General features: G+C 35.3%; 1 protein-coding gene across 3 annotated transcripts in view; it reads left to right on the top strand.

Moving 5' to 3' along the window:
* The window catches only part of LOC139809606 (transcription factor hamlet), an 80,184-nt gene that overhangs the window by 57,861 nt on the left and 4,096 nt on the right, over positions 1-18,227 (top strand). For all 3 annotated transcript variants that reach the window (XM_071772611.1, XM_071772612.1, XM_071772610.1), the window contains exons 4-7: positions 5,059-5,190; positions 8,092-8,218; positions 15,477-15,576; positions 18,021-18,177. In XM_071772611.1, coding sequence (XP_071628712.1) covers positions 5,059-5,190; positions 8,092-8,218; positions 15,477-15,576; positions 18,021-18,177 — 516 coding nt within the window. The remainder of the gene's footprint in view (positions 1-5,058; positions 5,191-8,091; positions 8,219-15,476; positions 15,577-18,020; positions 18,178-18,227) is intronic.

The following is an 18,227-nucleotide window of genomic DNA, read 5'->3' as shown; positions in this document are numbered from 1 at the left end:
GGGGGGGATGAAGGCGATTCCTTGGGATTAATCAAGCGTTAATTAAGACTAGAGCGGCTGGCTCCCAGAGCTCTCCTCTTCTCGCTCCTCGTGATGCTGGGAGGGAAATTAAGCAAAGATGTCGCAGTGCCTAATGCTTCGGTCGGTCGTAAGGATCGCGCCGGCGCTACGTGACGCCCAAACTCGTAAACAGCTCCGTTATTTAGGGGATGATAATTGACCGTTTCATTCACCCCCGTCGCACTTATACTCCACGAATCTCCCGAAACAGTGGAAAATGACGAGTCTGGGAAATTCGCCAATGCGCTATAACGCAGTTGATGTTTACGAGAGACGATCTCTCTCTTCTCTTCTCTTCTCTCTCTCTCTCTCTCTCTCTCTCTCTCTTCCTCGTTCTTTCATCTCTTTTCTCTTCTCTCGTAGAAAGGGGATAGAGAAGTGAAATTCGATACGCCATTGTTGTATGTCACATGAGCATAATCTCGCTTATTCGCTCCCATGATGGATACATGCGGTGCATTCATGTTTATTGCACTGGCAAGTCGATATTAATAACGGTAATCAATTATTTCGTTTGAGAATCACGATACTTTTAATAATAAACCTTAAAAATAAAAAGTTGTTGGTATACGAAGAAAGAAACATGTTTATTTAGGCTTAATATGCCAGTTTATTGCCTAGTCATTTTTCTTACGAAAGATGACTTAAGATTAAGATCAATAAATTACGAAGCGCACAATTGTACATTTTTTTGTATAACTTTTGTCAACAAATGTTATATGACATATCTATTAAATTAATTAGTTTAAAGATAACATAGAAAAATGCGTGATTATTTTTCTTAAGTCACACTTTACGGTTTATAATCGCAATTTTGATAGTCTTTTTAATAAAAGCTTTATCAGATATGAAAGTGGCGTCGACACTCATCGACGATTCTGCGAGTCGGTTAAGTTGCGGAATGGATTTTCTCCGCAAGAGAGGGAGGACACAGTGTGTCGGCTAAAAGCATTTTTGCGTCGGCCATCATGGGGCTATCATCCACCATCGATCCGCTTTATTCATAACTTTCGCTGGCCGTTGATATAGCCGAGGACACTTTCTTTTTATCTATAGAGTATAGCTTTCATCATATATGTTTTACAATCTTCTGTCATTAATGTATTGATGCAGAGTTATATAAAATGCTTGCTTAGAATTAAGCATCACCATAGTGTCTCCATTAAAATTTTACGTTAATCAATTAGATTCAGTTATGCAATAAGGAACCAAGCGCCCATTTTCGTAATTTTTAGTTCAATATTGATTTTTGTTCTGTATTGTACAGGAGATATAGAAGATTTTCTAAAAAAACGCATATAACACATAAAATTGTATTTAAGGAGGATTATAGTTTGGTCATTATACATATATTTGAAATAACGTCGGCACAGAATTTTATTTCTTTTTGTTCTTAGCAATGAAAACAAAAACAAGAGGTATACAAAAATATGTAGGTATTTCTTTTATATAATATCTGTATCGAAATATATTAAACGAGATCTTAAATATAACAGAAATTTTATTAATATCATAAGTGTAGATCCTCTATTATGAATACTGTGTGCAATTATTGAAAAAGCAGATATACAAATTTCCCTGAAAATCTGGACGATAGATATCGATGCGCGTGGTTGATATTACTACGTTTTGGTGAATCGTTCGGGGCTCCAACGATGCGGTATGTCACCGTTTAGGGCCCATTCAGAACGACAATCTGTCGTGTCTTGTCAGGCAGCTTCTTTTTCGTGGAATATCTTCGGTAAAACCTAAGCAACGTAGAAAAACCTTTCGTAGGCTTCGCTTTGTTGGAGGTGTGAGATTACAAAGAGAAAGAAAAGGGAAGCGATCGCGTATTTTGTGTATGGGACAATCCTGTGAACCCCATGCCGAGCTATCCGAGGATTTCCCGACCGCATGTCCTGTAGATTATCTGATGGACAGGATGTAGCGTTTAGGCTTATACTTGCCTATTTTTCTTGCCAACACGTCTTTTAACGATATAGATTTGCAAATTTCTTCTGCTTGTTTCGAGAAAGTTCCGATTCGCGGAATTTTCGGATTCTAACACTGACAGGAATAAAGACTATCTGTCAAACCATTTTTTATGACTTGAAATTCAAATGTGCAATAACTTATAGTTACTGGCATATTGACGCGGCATCAATTTTTATTATTAATTTTATAATTATTAAGTATTAATTTTTCTTTATTATTTTATCTTGTATTTATTATTATTAAATAGTACATTCAATAATTATTTAGTATATAAACTTTTAAAATGAAACAATATATTTTTGTACTTCATAGAGGAAAAGTGCAAGATCTTCAATATTACGAAAAAATTTTCGTTATGATCTGAGGCAACCTATTAAAACGTTCCGTGCTTACGACGATACAATTTCTAGCATTATAATTTTCCGTTTCGTGTAGAATGGCGCAGCACGATCACGGGAGATATTCACGGTCAGACAAATCTGTCCTACGAATTGTTAGCACATGTCCGCGTATGCCGACAAAGCGGACGAAACTTCCCCGCTGGGTCGTTAAAGCCAGTGACGAATTTCTCTTTCTGTCCTATCCGCATCTCAATTTTCCTGACAAATGTCGAAAACGCGGTCAAAAACTTTCTGTTGTAATTGGAGCGTATGTTTTATAAAGTTACAGAAACTTAATGTTGTTACCGATATTAACGTTTATTGAGATTTAACGTTTCTTATTGTTAAAATTGTCAGTTGGATTCAAATATATCTTCAATTTAAATGCTAAAAAATGCACTCTTGAATTAAATATAACAAAATGCGTGACAATATGTTCTACATTCATATTTCATAGATTTATCTCTTTATTGTTATCCTGCAATCTGCTTTCTTTGCTATGTGTCTTCTAACATCAGCTTCTTGTAAATAAGCCATCTGTCATTCTTCGCAACGAAGTATGCTGCTACGCCAATGCACAAGTTAGCGCATCATTGTCGTGGGTGAGACTCCGGGACAGATCCTAATCTGTCGTGTAACCTAGTGAGAAGTTCCATTGTAATGCTCAGGTTCGTGCCCATCTTCCAAAAACGCACGTTAATGGTCCCGGTAGCAAAGTAGCCATTATGACTATCGAGGATTCGTGCCGCCTTGATTCCTTTTCAGCGTCCTTTACCAAACTGTCCTGTTTTCTATTCGGTTATTGTGAATTGTCATACGAGTTTTTCAATTGCACGTGGACTAATACATCAAGGCTGCGATATATTCGTTTCAATTCACATAACGTGTTTATATGTGGATTTATTATATTTATATAGATATATATGTAATTTCTATGCCTCTTTTCTCTCTTTCGATTAACTAATTTTATAAAAAATTTAGATGCTAATATATTAATTTTGCTGTATTATTAATTCACGGAGTTAAACATTAAATTTTTTTATTTAATTCTAGTTTATAAAGTTTTATCACATATAATTGCGATTTTTATATAAACTGATTTTATATAAATTATTTTATTTTAAATATAATGAAAAATATATACCATATATAGATTTAAATTCTTAAACTAAGAATTATAATTTAATGTAAAGTATATAAAAATGTAAATATATTGACTGCAACGTACAAAAATAGTAATAGAAAGCGTTTTCGCATTCCATGAATTCTAAAGATTAAGAATGAGATGAAAGGCTCAGAAAAGAATAAGAAGATGAAGATCAAACTATGAATCGGGAAAGAACGGTGGTTTGTGAATGAAAAGGAAGTGTCAAAGTGAACCAAAATGTCTTGCGGTTCATCTGATGTTTTTGAAATCCAAAAGGATTACTCACAAACTGCGGATCTTCAAAGTTCCCAATGAAGAAATATTTCCTATCATTTGAAGCGTTGACCGGGATTGCTTACCTGTAGAATCAACCCTTATCCACCTGTGAGATTTATTGATTTTTATGAACGTGCACACTAGTTGTACTTAAGACCAGCAGGTGGTGCAAGCCTACAGGTCAACTCTTATTGCAAACAATCAGATATGAGATCCTAACAAATTTTTAAAAATTGCAAGAACAAAATATAGAATTGTCTCCATCGTATCACCAATGATATAGTTTTTACTTGTCTTAAAAAATATATTTCTTTATATAATGGAGACTTTGTTTATGTTTGATCTCAACATTTGATCGAGACAATTCAATCTATTTTGTAACTAACTAGATACTTTTATTTTGTACGACGATAATTATTGTAAGCGATTCCACTTGACGCATACAACTGTTAATGGTCAAAATATTTTTGTAAATGGTGGGGAGGGTTCATGATAGAAGTGCAAAATGTGTTTTACCGCACGAGGCGAGGGTGACGAGGAGAATATTCGTAGCTTCCCGTTGGCAAATGGGGTGTCCAGGAACGACGCCGACGCATCGGGGTGAGACGCTTGGCCAGCCAAGCGTCGCGTCAGACCGCGCTAGACAATTGAAAAAAATCACTTGTCTCACCCTAAAAGTAGGGACGATTCGTGGATGCTGGAGCGAAAAGTCACAGGGCAGATGCAAGGGCGATGAGAGAACGATATCCGCGAGCGACAGTCCGTTAAACGCAATGTTCCGGATCCAAAATGTCGCGGTTTTTTGCCGCCGGAAGTACATATAATGCTTACTATTTTATACCGTTTCGTGCACATGCACCTCGATCCGATCCGGAAAATAATTTTATCGCGCAGTCGCGTGATAACTTATAGTCATAAGTGTTAACTATGATGAAAGCATGCTAGCATAGAAACCGAACCAACTAATCTTATTCTAATCAAAGATGCACAAAAATCGTGATACTTGAAAAGTTGAAGTTTAGTTTTTTTTCATACTTGTAACAGATCCGATTTTTCATTATGTTACCAACTATTATGGGGATAATTTTGCAATACTATATGCTCGCAGAAAAAAACGCTTAATCATCATATATTAATATCTAATCTTCTTAATATTATGGTGTTATTATAATTAGCTATTTATAGAGTAACGTTTGTGTGTGAATGGATGTGTTCCAGGTCCGCATAGCTGGCAGCGGAGTAAGAGGCTGGTTGGATGCATCTCACGAGGCGAACAATTGGCTAAAGTATATTCGAAGTACTGCTAGCTCACACGCAGTGAACATGCGCCACGTACTCATCGGCGGTCAGGTAAGGAAAATTTAATAATCGAGTAACGTAATTGAGAGCTTGAGAATCAGCGATACGATATTTCGTTAACGATATAAAGTACGATAAGCAAATCATATCCTTTCTGTTGTGCGCGGCACCGCTAACTCGGTAATTTAATATAGGTAAATCGTAAAAATTAAAAACAAGAAAAGAACTTACAAGTTACTGGTTGGAATAGCAATAGCAAAAATAGACAACGTTAATAACCAATTAGAATCGACGTTTGCCTGTTTCATAACCCATTTTACCTGCGGCGCAAAAACACGCGTACAGATCGGTGGTAAGATAATTTCGCAGAGAAGTGAATTATTGGTATCACTAATCGGCATCTGCGATCTTGAGCTTCGATCCGGGTGCCTTGTACACGCGTATAAAAAGAAATCCTTCACTTCTTCGCTTCTCGTGTACAAGTGGCATGCACGAATAATTATTTCGCATTAAAATTGTACTAATTTAGATGTTAAAAATATTTGCAATTGTTGACAATTCAGAAATCACTGTAATGAATGCGTGTTATTTCAAAAACGAATGATCTCTGAAATGATACATATCAAAAAGCAAACAAACGGGATTAACTCTAACAAAGACACTGAATGATTGGACAAAGTTTATTTTGATGTTTTAAACAATTTAAACGAACTTTCCACGTCAGGTAATTGTCAGGTAATTGCAAACATTCTTTGTCCTCGTGTCAAGTTCATTCCTCTCTCAGTTCACGATGATTCTTCGCGCAGATCAGACGTGTTATACCGATGCCTTATAATTATTGTCTGTCATGGTTCCCGTCATCTCTGAACAATGTAAGTCTCGGTTTTAATTTTAATTTATTTTATTGAGTCGATATTATATCATCTTATCTAAATACATTTATTCAGTTGCCACTAAGTTGGTCCAGAAATGTATGGTGCCTTTTGAAATTGTGGACTTGCATGGGTCTCCACGGGACGATGATATTTAATAAAAACGGAAATTTAACTGGAGCATGATTGACTTGCGAAGAAAGCATTCTACAATGTTTAAGTTTTTTGACTTTGTGATTGCGGTACTTCTCCATGTTTGATTGATTGCGATTTGACTCCGATATATGTTAGTTTATTAATTATTTGCTTAATTGACAATTCTGATGAAGTCCGAGTATGGTACGAAACGTTAATTTAATAAATCTTGATACAAGTTAAAAAAATTTTTGTAACATCGATTAATGCTCGTATACCGGTCCTACTCCTCATTATAGTCTTTGCTTCAAACGAGCGGAAAATAATATTTTCGTGTTATTTATATCAAACAGCTTATTTCATCATAAGATAAAAAATGATGCAAATTTTTCTATTTAATCTTTATGGTTTTTGATATTATTAGCAGTTTTGTTAACAATACAATGAAGAGTTGCTGCATCATTATAAACAAATTCACCCCAATGTTAAAAATGTTTAAACACTTGGCAGCCACTTTCTGATTCACCCTCAATTAACTTTTATACGCAACTGACACTCGATCGACAGTTGCAGTTAATAGGGAACAATAATTACGCGCCAAGTAGAATTCCAATTTATTGCACATATGTCATCGATTGTTAAAAAGCTTATTAGTACTTCACAAAATTATCATATTGTTCTCTGCATATTCAACCATCTATTTCAAATGACTGTTTTCCTGTAATATACCCATAAATTTTTTTAAAAACTCATTCAGATATAAAATGTTACATTCACTGTTCAATAACGAGATAAACAATTCTTATTTATTTTTTAAAGCAAAATAGGAAAATTTGAGAAAATAAAACAATAATTTATAAATCACATTTTAAAGAAGAATATCAGAATTTGTAAGATTCAATGATAAGATTAGTTCCTGTAAGTTTTAAATAGATTTTAATTTCGAAGCCATCTTTTAATTTAATAAAAGAAAGTATTGAAAAAACAGATTGTCCCTCTAATCCCTTTTAAAAGCACTGTACTCATATATGATTGGCCGTCGAATAGACGTATAAACGGAAACGATGGAGGTCACGGTGTCAATTTAGGGTCGAGCTCATACTTCTGTCCATTTGGCTCTTTCTCTCTTTCTCTCTGTGAACCGTGGCACATGGTATCCTCGATGTTGTGGGCGCGACGTAAGCTACATGTATACAGGGTGTTTAGTTATTAAGTCACCCCACGGGGTCGTTTCTCTGACTTCCTATACGCCCTCTCGCAATCGCTGTGGGAATGGGGGACGCGACGCTCTCTATCAGTGCCCTGCAGAATCGTCGTAATGATGCTTCGGGGCCCCGTGACGACACTATAAAGATCGTTTCATGGCGTCCCGAGCTCTATATAGAATCGCATGCAGATTATGTGTCGCGTGTGAAGGGATTTTCTTTAATAAAATCGAGACGCGCATGCCCGAAACATCAATACATGTATAGCATCTACCATTTTTACCGTTTTTTTCTTCATTGACATTATCATTTATTTCGACATCATTATAATTGATTTAGACATAAAGTAGGAAAAGAATCATATATATACTGTTGCCTTTGTAATGTTTGTAATGATTCTTTTACCGTCAACAACATTAAGGTATAAATGGCAATTTTGCGGTAGAAAAATTTAATAAAATGTCACGCAACTAATACAATTTTTCATACATTTATTATTTTGCAAAAATTGTATTTAAAAATAATTGCATGTTGTGCGAACCAGTGCTTAGATGAAAAACAAATAATTTTAGCATAATTTATAATCTTTATAAACTTACAAGCGCCTTGCAGAATTAATTTTTACGTCATAATTCCTAGCACTGTAAAATTAAAGAATTTTTAAATTATTTTGAAATATTTGTGTTGTGTGTTGCTGAAAGATTTAAGAACTGAGCATTAAATAACAATTCTGATAATAGATGGTGTATGAGGCTGTTCGCGATATTGCAACGGGCGAAGAGCTTCTTTTGGGCCTTCGGGAACCGCTTCAGCTGCAGGACATGCTGGGTGAGAATACGACCGAGGACAGAAGCGATCGAGAAACTGGTGAGCATTCAGTCACGCAAGAACTTGCGCTAGACAATCTTCATTAATTTTTTTATCAAGTTTTTTACGAATAAGTTTATCTCTCCACTTTAGACAATACAGAAAAAATATTATTTTAATTTATTTTAAAATAGTTGAATAATAATTTTAAAATTCTGTTTCGTACACCAAATATATAATCGTAACTGTTTTAACGTCGGTAAATCGATAATGTTGTGTATTTAAAAACGATATAATTAATAAATCTAAAATAAATTTAATAAACCTAGAATATCCGTTTAATAGGTTGAACACACAGATTGATTAAACTCTTTGAATAAAAAATAGAAAATAAACAATGCACATTTGAGGAATAATGTTTAGAAAATGAAAGGAACAGAAAATACGAATTAAAATAATATTCAGATGGCCGGCAAGATATCGGCGTTCACGATCGTTTCGGCACAGCTTTACGACTTTCGGTGCCGATACACATCGCGCACGTTGGCAGCTCGTGCGCGTACAATTACGCGTATGAACGCAAATGAAGGGCAGGGGGCAGGTGTTTTCCGAAACGACGAATCGGGGGCGGGCAGAGGGTAAATCGTGGATCGTTGTGTGCACGAGCTGCTCGTCATGCACCCTTGACTCTGGCGTGATTCACCTGGTCGGCCGTTGCGTATTAACCCTCGTCCGGTAATAAGCGCTGATTATTTGCAGATAGACGTGTTCGAGTCACATGTCGCCGTGCCCCGTGTCGCTTCGACTTTTGTCCGGAACCATCCCTCTCGTCCATCGCGAACAAAAATACTGCACGCTCTATAGTCGTGATATTTACGATTTTTTTCATTTTTTGTTAAAATTGTCATTATTTAATGTAAAAACACTACCCTCCATAAGTTTGGAAACTCTATGACAGATGCCGTACGTGCGACTATTTACAAATAAATAGTCGCACGGCAGCGATCTGTGCAGATTTTTGGTATGAATATATCGTAAGACGTTCAAATAATCATATATATTTCCACCTGGGACACTTGCAACACTTGTACATGCCGAAAATATGTCGGATGATTATTTCGCGACACCGAAGTGCTCGGAGTTGAATTTGTTGAACAGCGAATCACAAGTCACAGGTGCACCTTTGGGAAGTTCTCCAGCAAGAATGGAAACGTATCCCGACTGAACTCCAAAAGTTGATCCACCGTATGCCGAGAATATGATGCAAGGCAGTCATTAAAGCAAAAGGTGTGGTTACTTTGAGGAATGTAAAAATTAATGGAAATTCTTTATATTAAAAGCCTGTTGGATAACATATGTACTATTATGTACTATTTTCTGTATATTGCATTTTATAGAGTGTTTCCAAACTTATGGAGGGTAGTGTACGTAAAATTGCATTATATAAATTAATAATGTACACATTTACACATAATTTTTTTATGTCGGTGAGATTTTAATTATAATTTGTTCCGAATTGAATTGTTTTGAATTGAATATACTTTACTTTCTTCTATCAGAAAATTCTTATTTCTTATTACTATTAAAATATTAATTTTTTAAACCAATTTTAAAACGCCCATTTTAATATGTTCATTTAATTTAATCGATCGTTAGATTTTATTGTGTGGACCATTGCGCCATTAATATATTTGGGATATTTACGAAGAAGGGTAGCATCTACGTGCTTCACTGCTCGACAATTATCTGGTTGTAACTTCTGCATGATGGTCAAAATCTGGATGATGACTTGGTAGGGTCGAATTAGGACCGGAGGGTTATAAGCGACACCCAGATGTCGCGACAATTAAAACCGGGCTTATTGTCGAAGTTCTGCCGTCACGAAGTCTACGGTTAATTCGCCCACAGTTTTTCGTCATAATTTTAGGAAATGCTCGTAAAATGCGTCTTTGCACGTGGAAGATACGCCGTTCCTACTAATAGATTCATTATTAAATTTTCTTTTGACGAAACCAGTGAAGATAAGTTTCTTTTAGTTTTTATTAGTAAAATATCTTTCACGTAACATGATTGCTGTCAAAAAACAGTTCGATAAAATTTGGAAAAAATAACATATAATTTGTAACACATAGAAATACTTCATAGAAAGCTAATAAAACATTTTTTAATGTTATAGTATTTCGCTGAAATTTTTTCAGTCGTTTAAAAATACATACTCTCTAAATCTGAATCAGTGACTATTCACTGATTCAGATTTAGAGAGTACAGAAATAACATCACATGTTATCATTTATTATACACTTACATGATATCTATATAAATAATTATGTCATTTATTATACGTACTGTAGTATGTCTATATAAATATTCGACAAAGTAAACTATTCTTTTTTACTTAAAGAAAAAATATTGTAAAGATAATAATGCTTTTGTCAAACAACAAAATCACGAGAGAAAACGTGCTCATTTACATACACATTAAAATAGAATGGTGGAACAGACTCCAAAAGGGAGACGCAGTTTTATGAGATAGCTTTAGTAGCAGAAAGTTAGAGCGGTAATTAAGTCGAGCCTACCAATAATGTTCCTTTCTCTGAATTAATTTAGAAATTATATAAGAACCTTATTTTTACAATAATAGGCAGATTAGGTCGTGGAAGAAATTGCATCTGCGAATTTTGTTCGCTTTATATTAATAATATCTTAATAATTCTTTTCAAAGTAATTACATTACTAATGAGCAGTAAATATTAATAAAATTTACTATATCTTTAACAATTTATATTTATGTAAGTTGTCCGCAAATTTTGCAATTATTTAATTTATTTCAATATATGAGAGAGAGGCATTAGGTAATAACTTATTAATATCATCAGCTGTATGGTTGACACTTCTTTTGTTGATATTGATTCTGCAGATCTCGTTTCATTATACTGAGATCTTTGTTCGTTATACCGATATCTTTGTTTTTGGTGGACGTAATTTTACGCATTAAGAGAGATTAATACCGCGACTTTAAATGGCATAAGAGTGGTACTGGCGTTAATCCAGTAAAGCCATTTTTACGAGGGAATCTCCGGCAAGCTGGTGCGTGCAGCAGGAATAATGATGTCAAACAAACGACGTACGTTCCGTATCAACCCTTGCGAGGGGCATCTGCGCCGCGTCTCTCCCTCGGACGGATCATTTTTTTTCACGGGGAGAGAGACAAGGGAAAGCGAACAAGGGAAAGCGAACAAGGGAAAGCGAAAGAAAAAGATGCGAGGAATCATTTTAACACGCCTACGTGGGGTGCGCGTAGCGAAGCATTCAACCGGAGTTGTATGTTAACTTAATCTCATAGAGACGTGCATATATCTATACCGAATATTCGCATTAAAAAATTTATATTCCGCCTGCACGTATTCAATATTCAATCCGCCTTCGATATTAATTTTTTATAGATACAGATCTTCTCTTTTTTTCAATGTTATGTTGTATCTAGGGGAAGAAAAGATCTTAATAATTAAAAATATTATAATAAAATGAGGACATGGAGATATTAAAATAAATTTTTTAAATGTCGTATTTCAATTAAGTTATTAAGAGAAAGAAAGTTTAACAAATAATTAGGATAATATTGCAAGTAATTGTAACTTATGATGATGATGTTATAATACATATGTATTTAATCTAACCACTTAGATAACTATTTAATATTATATCTCTGCATATGTTTGTCGATACGATAAGTACTTGCGTTAACTGCAACATTATAACTTTTCCCAGACATTTTTCGACTTACATACGAATTGAGTTGCGGTAACATGGCAGATGCAATTGTTGCGGACAGTTACGGTGACTTATGACTGTGACTTTCTGCGGTGCTTGTTTTTTCTATCGCCGTTTTCCCTTTTTTGCACCCGAGAAACGCGTTTATATCATCGGCGTGTTTTCCGATAGCTCTTTAGGGTAGCGGATAATTTATAGCTAACTATTGTCGATTAACACGCACATAACCAGGTCTCAGGGAAGACCGAAAAAAGGGCACGATTCGAATGAGAAAAAAGGGGTATACGCATACAAAAGGGCACGCGACACTCTTTCCTGAGGGGGTGGTGTACTCCGAGGTAGGGAGGTACGTGTGACATGTTACAACCCCATCTGATTCATCGGACTAATGACACATTTATTTGACGTTTGATTCGAAATCGCTACGGTCGCGTGCGACAAATTGTTACTGAAAGATCCAAGCAGATATCGATTTTCCGTTTGATTAATTGAAAAAAATATTTTTTTTCATAGTTATCGTATAATGCAAGAAATGTGAGTATTGCTAAAAGAAAAATTCGTATTATATGTATTTTAGGAATAAGAAAACACTTCTGCAAAATCGTGTATTGTTTAAATCTTTGAACAAAAAATATTACATATGTAATATAAATAGTTATATATTACACATATATTACATAGATCATTGACTTCTTAATATATTATCATGAAAGAAGTTACCTTTTTCCTTTTCATCGAATTTTTCTTCTTCTTCAATGGTACTACAGCTCAAGATCGAGCCATAGCGTCTTGAAATTTGGCCTTTATCAAATTAAGTTGCATTAAAAAAGATATAGCTTATTCATATCAACCATCAAAATTTTCAAATCAAGAATTAGTTAATTTGACTAATGTTTAGTTGAACGTATCGGACTAAATATTTTAGTTGGATAAAACACATTTTACATTTTTCAACAAATTTTTTTCTTAGTGTGGCGATCAAATAAAAACTGATAATTTTTGGTCGGATTTGAACTCGGATCTTTGGCTCATTAGACCAGCACATTTTTCTACGTCATAATTGCCACTAATATTTGAGAAAAGAAAGCTATTTATACAATTTCTACAGTGACTGCAAGAATTTAATGCAACTTGATCTCATCAAAACCCTTTTAATTTTAATTAAAAAAAAAATTTATATACTTAAAAAACTGACAGAAAAGTGTAAAGTAAACGAAAACATAGGTGAATAAACGAATAGATTTATTTTGATATATTTATCGACGTATTTTAATGATGTCGTTTGAATTTTGAACGTCACGATGCAGCAAGAACATTGATTTCCGTTACTTTTTCCCATGCAACTGCCAACTGACTACTCGACTGCGGGGGGTGTTACCAGTGGATCCCACCTGTTGACTTTCCGCAACGTGACTTTGCTACTCCTTCTACGCGGTAGATTAACATAATACTTTCAACCGTTTTCATAAATTTGAGAGAAACGATTGTTTGTGAATATTATATGTTGTAAATATGCGATATTTACTTAATTCTCATATAAGTTATTTATATTTCTTTGATTCAAGTTCTATGTAAAAAATTCTTGCTATAAGAAAATGAATTATATTTATCATTCTGTAATTATAACATATGTTTTTATATACATATAAAATTTTCTACCTATTTATGTTATATAAATTATATAAATTATTTATGCAAAAACTTTGTACAGCTAGATATATTGAAAACAATTTACATACATTGAACAATTATTTTAAAAGAGATTAATTCCGTATTCTAATATCTCTTCTGTTGTATTTAAATCAACATTTTTTTTACCTAGCACATCTGAACATTATCTCACATCCGTGATGATTCTTGATTATAATTTATTAGTTATTAATATTCGTTTTTCATCTCGATCGTTTCTTCAATATGACGGGTTCAAACTATGCCGTCTCGAGGGTGATAGAGGTCGACCGCATCTTTCATTGTCTAAATTCACGGCGTGCCGCTACGAATTAGCCATGGAGAGACGAGCGATTAACGTACTAAGGGGGGTTAGCGTGGCGTTGGGCGTAGTTGGTGGTACGGGGGTTGTGCCCGGTTCCCATGAAGGTCCGTTGGGGGCCATCACTCGACCATATGGTCGAAACAAGTGTAGCGGCAGATTTAAATAACCGTTGGAGGTCGGATATCGTTCAAACTTAAGCAAGATCTTGCTTATACTCGCGATACAAATTAAAAATTGGGAGTTTTTAAAATTATTTTAAAATTATTTTAAATCTATAATTTGTTTCTTTCAATTTGTTTACTATTAATTACATCCATTTTTTTACATTTTTAAATATTTGTACACAAGCAGACAATTGATATAGACTATACTAGATAAATTTTTACATAGAAATTGATTAGTATACATTATTTTAGACACTATATTTTACGCTAGCACTCATGTTAGTTGCGTGTTTAATCACTGATAATCCCACTTTGTCTCCTTCATGGATTTCTGATTTTACCTGCCGTTGCGCTCTGATATTCGGGGGTGAAATGCCGCTGGGGGGCTGTCGAGACTCACCTGCGATTGGCTGGTCCCCAACGTCGCTTTTACCAATAGCAAGCGAATCTGGATATCCCCGTTTGCGTATGCAGTTACTTGGACGGTATATCGCCAACTAACGAAAACATCATTGTGTCTATTGTCTTCGTGATCGCTTGTGTGTCGGATCGCACTTATTGAAAAAGAAGAAGTGACAGTGTAGTGAAGTAACTTGAACTCGCGTTGTAACCAAATCTGTTTGATTTTTTAAGCATACAATCGTATTATAGATAGTAAATATAGATCAATATTTGGTCGAGAGATCATTAACTGGACGGTAAATATTTTATAAACTAATGACTATTTTATAAATTAATTTTTAATTATTAAATTATTTTATTTATTTTACTGGAACAACCATTAGAAATTATCGCATATGTTTGAAATTAATTTATAATTAAGAAGCGATATACGATTCTAATTGCCTGAATTCCGAGAATAAATATAATCCATGTTAAACCCACGCTTAAATTAATTCCGCATCAAATTAATTAATAAAAATGAATCAATACTAGCGTAAATTTGTATACGAAAATTATTTAACAACACAATCAAAAGCGTATAATTACGTAAATATTGTAATGTCAGTTGAGTAATTTGGCGTGAACTTTGCGAATTTGTTGAAAATTATTTTCACTATTTCCACAAAGCTTATTAAATCGTCGTCGAATTCTATAGAAACATCGAAGTCTTCATTTTGTAGATCAGGCGATATCACCGGTTTAATTTAATAATTCAGGAACAATCCATGAGTCCACTTGTCACGCCACTCCTGTGGCCCTCGCGCGGTTCTGGATCACGTAATTCGCCCACACCACGACACGTCACGTATCATCGTTTGCAGGGGGTTGTAATTTATAGAGCTATACGACCACACATACACAAATCGCGAGAAAATTGCGAGTTTTACTCGCACTATCGCCGGCATGTATTGTTTGTGATCTGTATTGTTGTATTCGTCGTTTACAGCCTCTCAGCACAGTGGAACTGTCGACGAGGACAAGGAGGACGAGGAAGAAGGAGAAACGAGATGTACTGTCTGCGACAAGCCGTTTCAAGATATCGAACTGTAAGTACTGATTGCGCTACGATTTTTGTACAATTTTTTTTCCTAACGCGAGCGTGAAATAAGCCGCTTTTCGCAATTGTTTTGAGTGAACAAAACAATCCATTTCTCCACTAGTTGAGAAATGGAGCCATTTCTCAACTAGTGGAGAAATGAAATTGTAAAACAAGCGCGAAAAGCGGCCTGTTTCACGCTCTTGTTAGGAAAAATAGTATAAACAACTCGTGAGAAGAGTGGTCGAGCCCAAATGAGTGTGATGGTCGCACGAGCGACGCTCGTGCGACCAACTTCACACTCATTCAGAATCGACCACTTTTCCCACTAGTTGTACAATATACTATCTTTTAAACAAACTAGAAAATATAAGTAATGAATTTTTTTGTTTGTATCTCTCAAAAATGTGCATTGGAAAATTACAAACACATTAAAAAAGCGTAAAAGTCTTATTTATTATTTAAAATATTATTTATGGGACATTTAAAACAATCTGTTTTTCCATTTCACATAGGGAGAAATATCGCGTTTTAATAATTTTATCATTAATATATATGTTAAATTTATATTAAATTGGAGAACAGTTGTTTTACTTGTTGTATATTTGCACGTATCCGCAAAAATGTTATTGCCGCCAGATACCTTTATTATCATACTTTCACGCATTCTATTATCCGAAGATTATTATCGTTGGCGCGACTGTACAAAGCGCGACTCATCAAGGATTCATGGCACATCATTATATGCTTTTCAAATCAGATGAGCGACGATTACGTGCTTGGCAGAGCGATACGTCGGATCGAAATCAAAAGACAACGGCTCGACCGACATTAAAGTGCTCGTTGCGTCCGTCGATTTTCATCGTCAATTATTAATTAATCGATGGAATTCAGAGAGTGGGTGCCACGTAATCGCCTTCAAATCTCGGAGTTGGCGAAAGCCTTTTGTCACGCGAGCGGTTTCAAGAGTGCTCTTTAGAATCCTGAGCATTTTGAGACTCCTTGTACGATTGAATATGATGCTTAGTCAGCCTTCATTTTGTCTTGGGGCTACGTCATTGCCTTTAATTAGAGAATAATTAGTAACGGAAAGTAAAATAATGCTAACTATAAGTGCTTATGTTATTATATAAATTATTTAAATACATCCAAATCTTTATGATTTTTGGAGTAAAAAATGTAATTTTATCAGTTTATCACTAAATACTCCATATTTCGTTAATTGCAAACTCAACCAATTAAACATTGCATTTCAGTTAAATATTAGTACTTATCTAATATACAATGAAGCTTCATAATTAAGCGCTTTTTCTTCCATGAATGAAATTATATTAACGCCTTGTTAACTGCAACCTGCAATAATCATGCATAATTTTTCAAAAGTACATTATGACTAAAAAATATGCCGTTCTTTCTTCTTTCGTTAGTTCCTCTCTAGATGAGTTCCTATTGGCTTTTTATTTATCTTCTTTTGTTAACTTCTATTTGCAGTCACATTCGTCTTTGAAAATAATTCTAGTTTGATAAATATCTGCCATTCCTTTTACGACCATCAAAAATAATTCACATTATAAAACACAACTCAAGTGATGGGCAATTCAGTTTCGATTAAAATCATCTGGTTCTCGTTTCTGTTTTCTATCGATGATCTCCTCGCTCTTTCAGTTGATATTAAACCGCATTCCCCGACGCGGCAGATTCACCTGTTGTGGGGCATTAAACCCTAACCGCGATTCGTAATCGGGCGCGTTAGAGCCACCCCCTTATGCATCATCGAAGGCGTCGCGTGCTCGTAGCTCATCTGGCGCAGCGCACTGTCGTTGCACCATGAAGGCACTATCTCACCACGAATGAGTTTCACGCGGCGCGTATGTTCGGGGGTGTAAAATCAATGCCGCCGCACACCATGGCACACCATCCCGTGTGACGATAACCCGCGTGGCAACGCGTGACAATCCCCTTAGGACGGCTTTTCTTCGTGACGGCGTGTGTTCGTGCGCGACGGCCGCCCTCTTCTTCATGGACGTGCGACCGTTATTACACGAGAACCGACTCGCCACTGTTCAGCCGAAGTCACTTAGTCATCATCCAAGACTGCGCCCGACGCAATCTTTGTCGGTGCAGGTCGGTTACCGTATCACGTCCTGCTTGCTCGATGTGGTGCTTTGATTAAATATATTAAACTTTGCAGGTAGAAGTGTAGTAACGTTTGAAGATATTTTTACATAGCAATGGAGTTATCGCCATTCCATCGAATATTTAATTCAAATGAACTTTTGAAGAGATAAAGGAAAATGCTATTATATGCTTTCTTCAGAAATATATAGCTTATACACGATCTCCAGTTCATCTTCGCTTATAAACATTTATTTTATTTCCTTTTTTATATAGCTTTCTGATTTATTTTGTTTCTTACATTACAGTGAATGAAATATTTGCATCTTTTATTTTCAGATTGGATAGCCACCTGGTGACCTGTCATAGATACCCAGCGGAACAGCACCGCTGTGACAGTTGTCCCCGTGCTTACGCTTGGCGGCCACTTCTGGTACGACATCGTGCTATCGTTCACGGTGATCTTAGAAACTATCCCTGCGAAAATTGTCCAAAGGTAAGCTTCAAATTCGCGCTTCACTCGTCGAAACCAGACAATACATCCCG

This window comes from Temnothorax longispinosus, chromosome 3, assembly GCF_030848805.1.
Source record: "Temnothorax longispinosus isolate EJ_2023e chromosome 3, Tlon_JGU_v1, whole genome shotgun sequence".
Classification (NCBI taxonomy): Eukaryota; Metazoa; Arthropoda; class Insecta; order Hymenoptera; family Formicidae; genus Temnothorax; species Temnothorax longispinosus.
The sequence above is the reverse complement of the archived record's forward strand: the minus strand, read 5'-3'. Positions and strand labels throughout refer to the sequence as shown.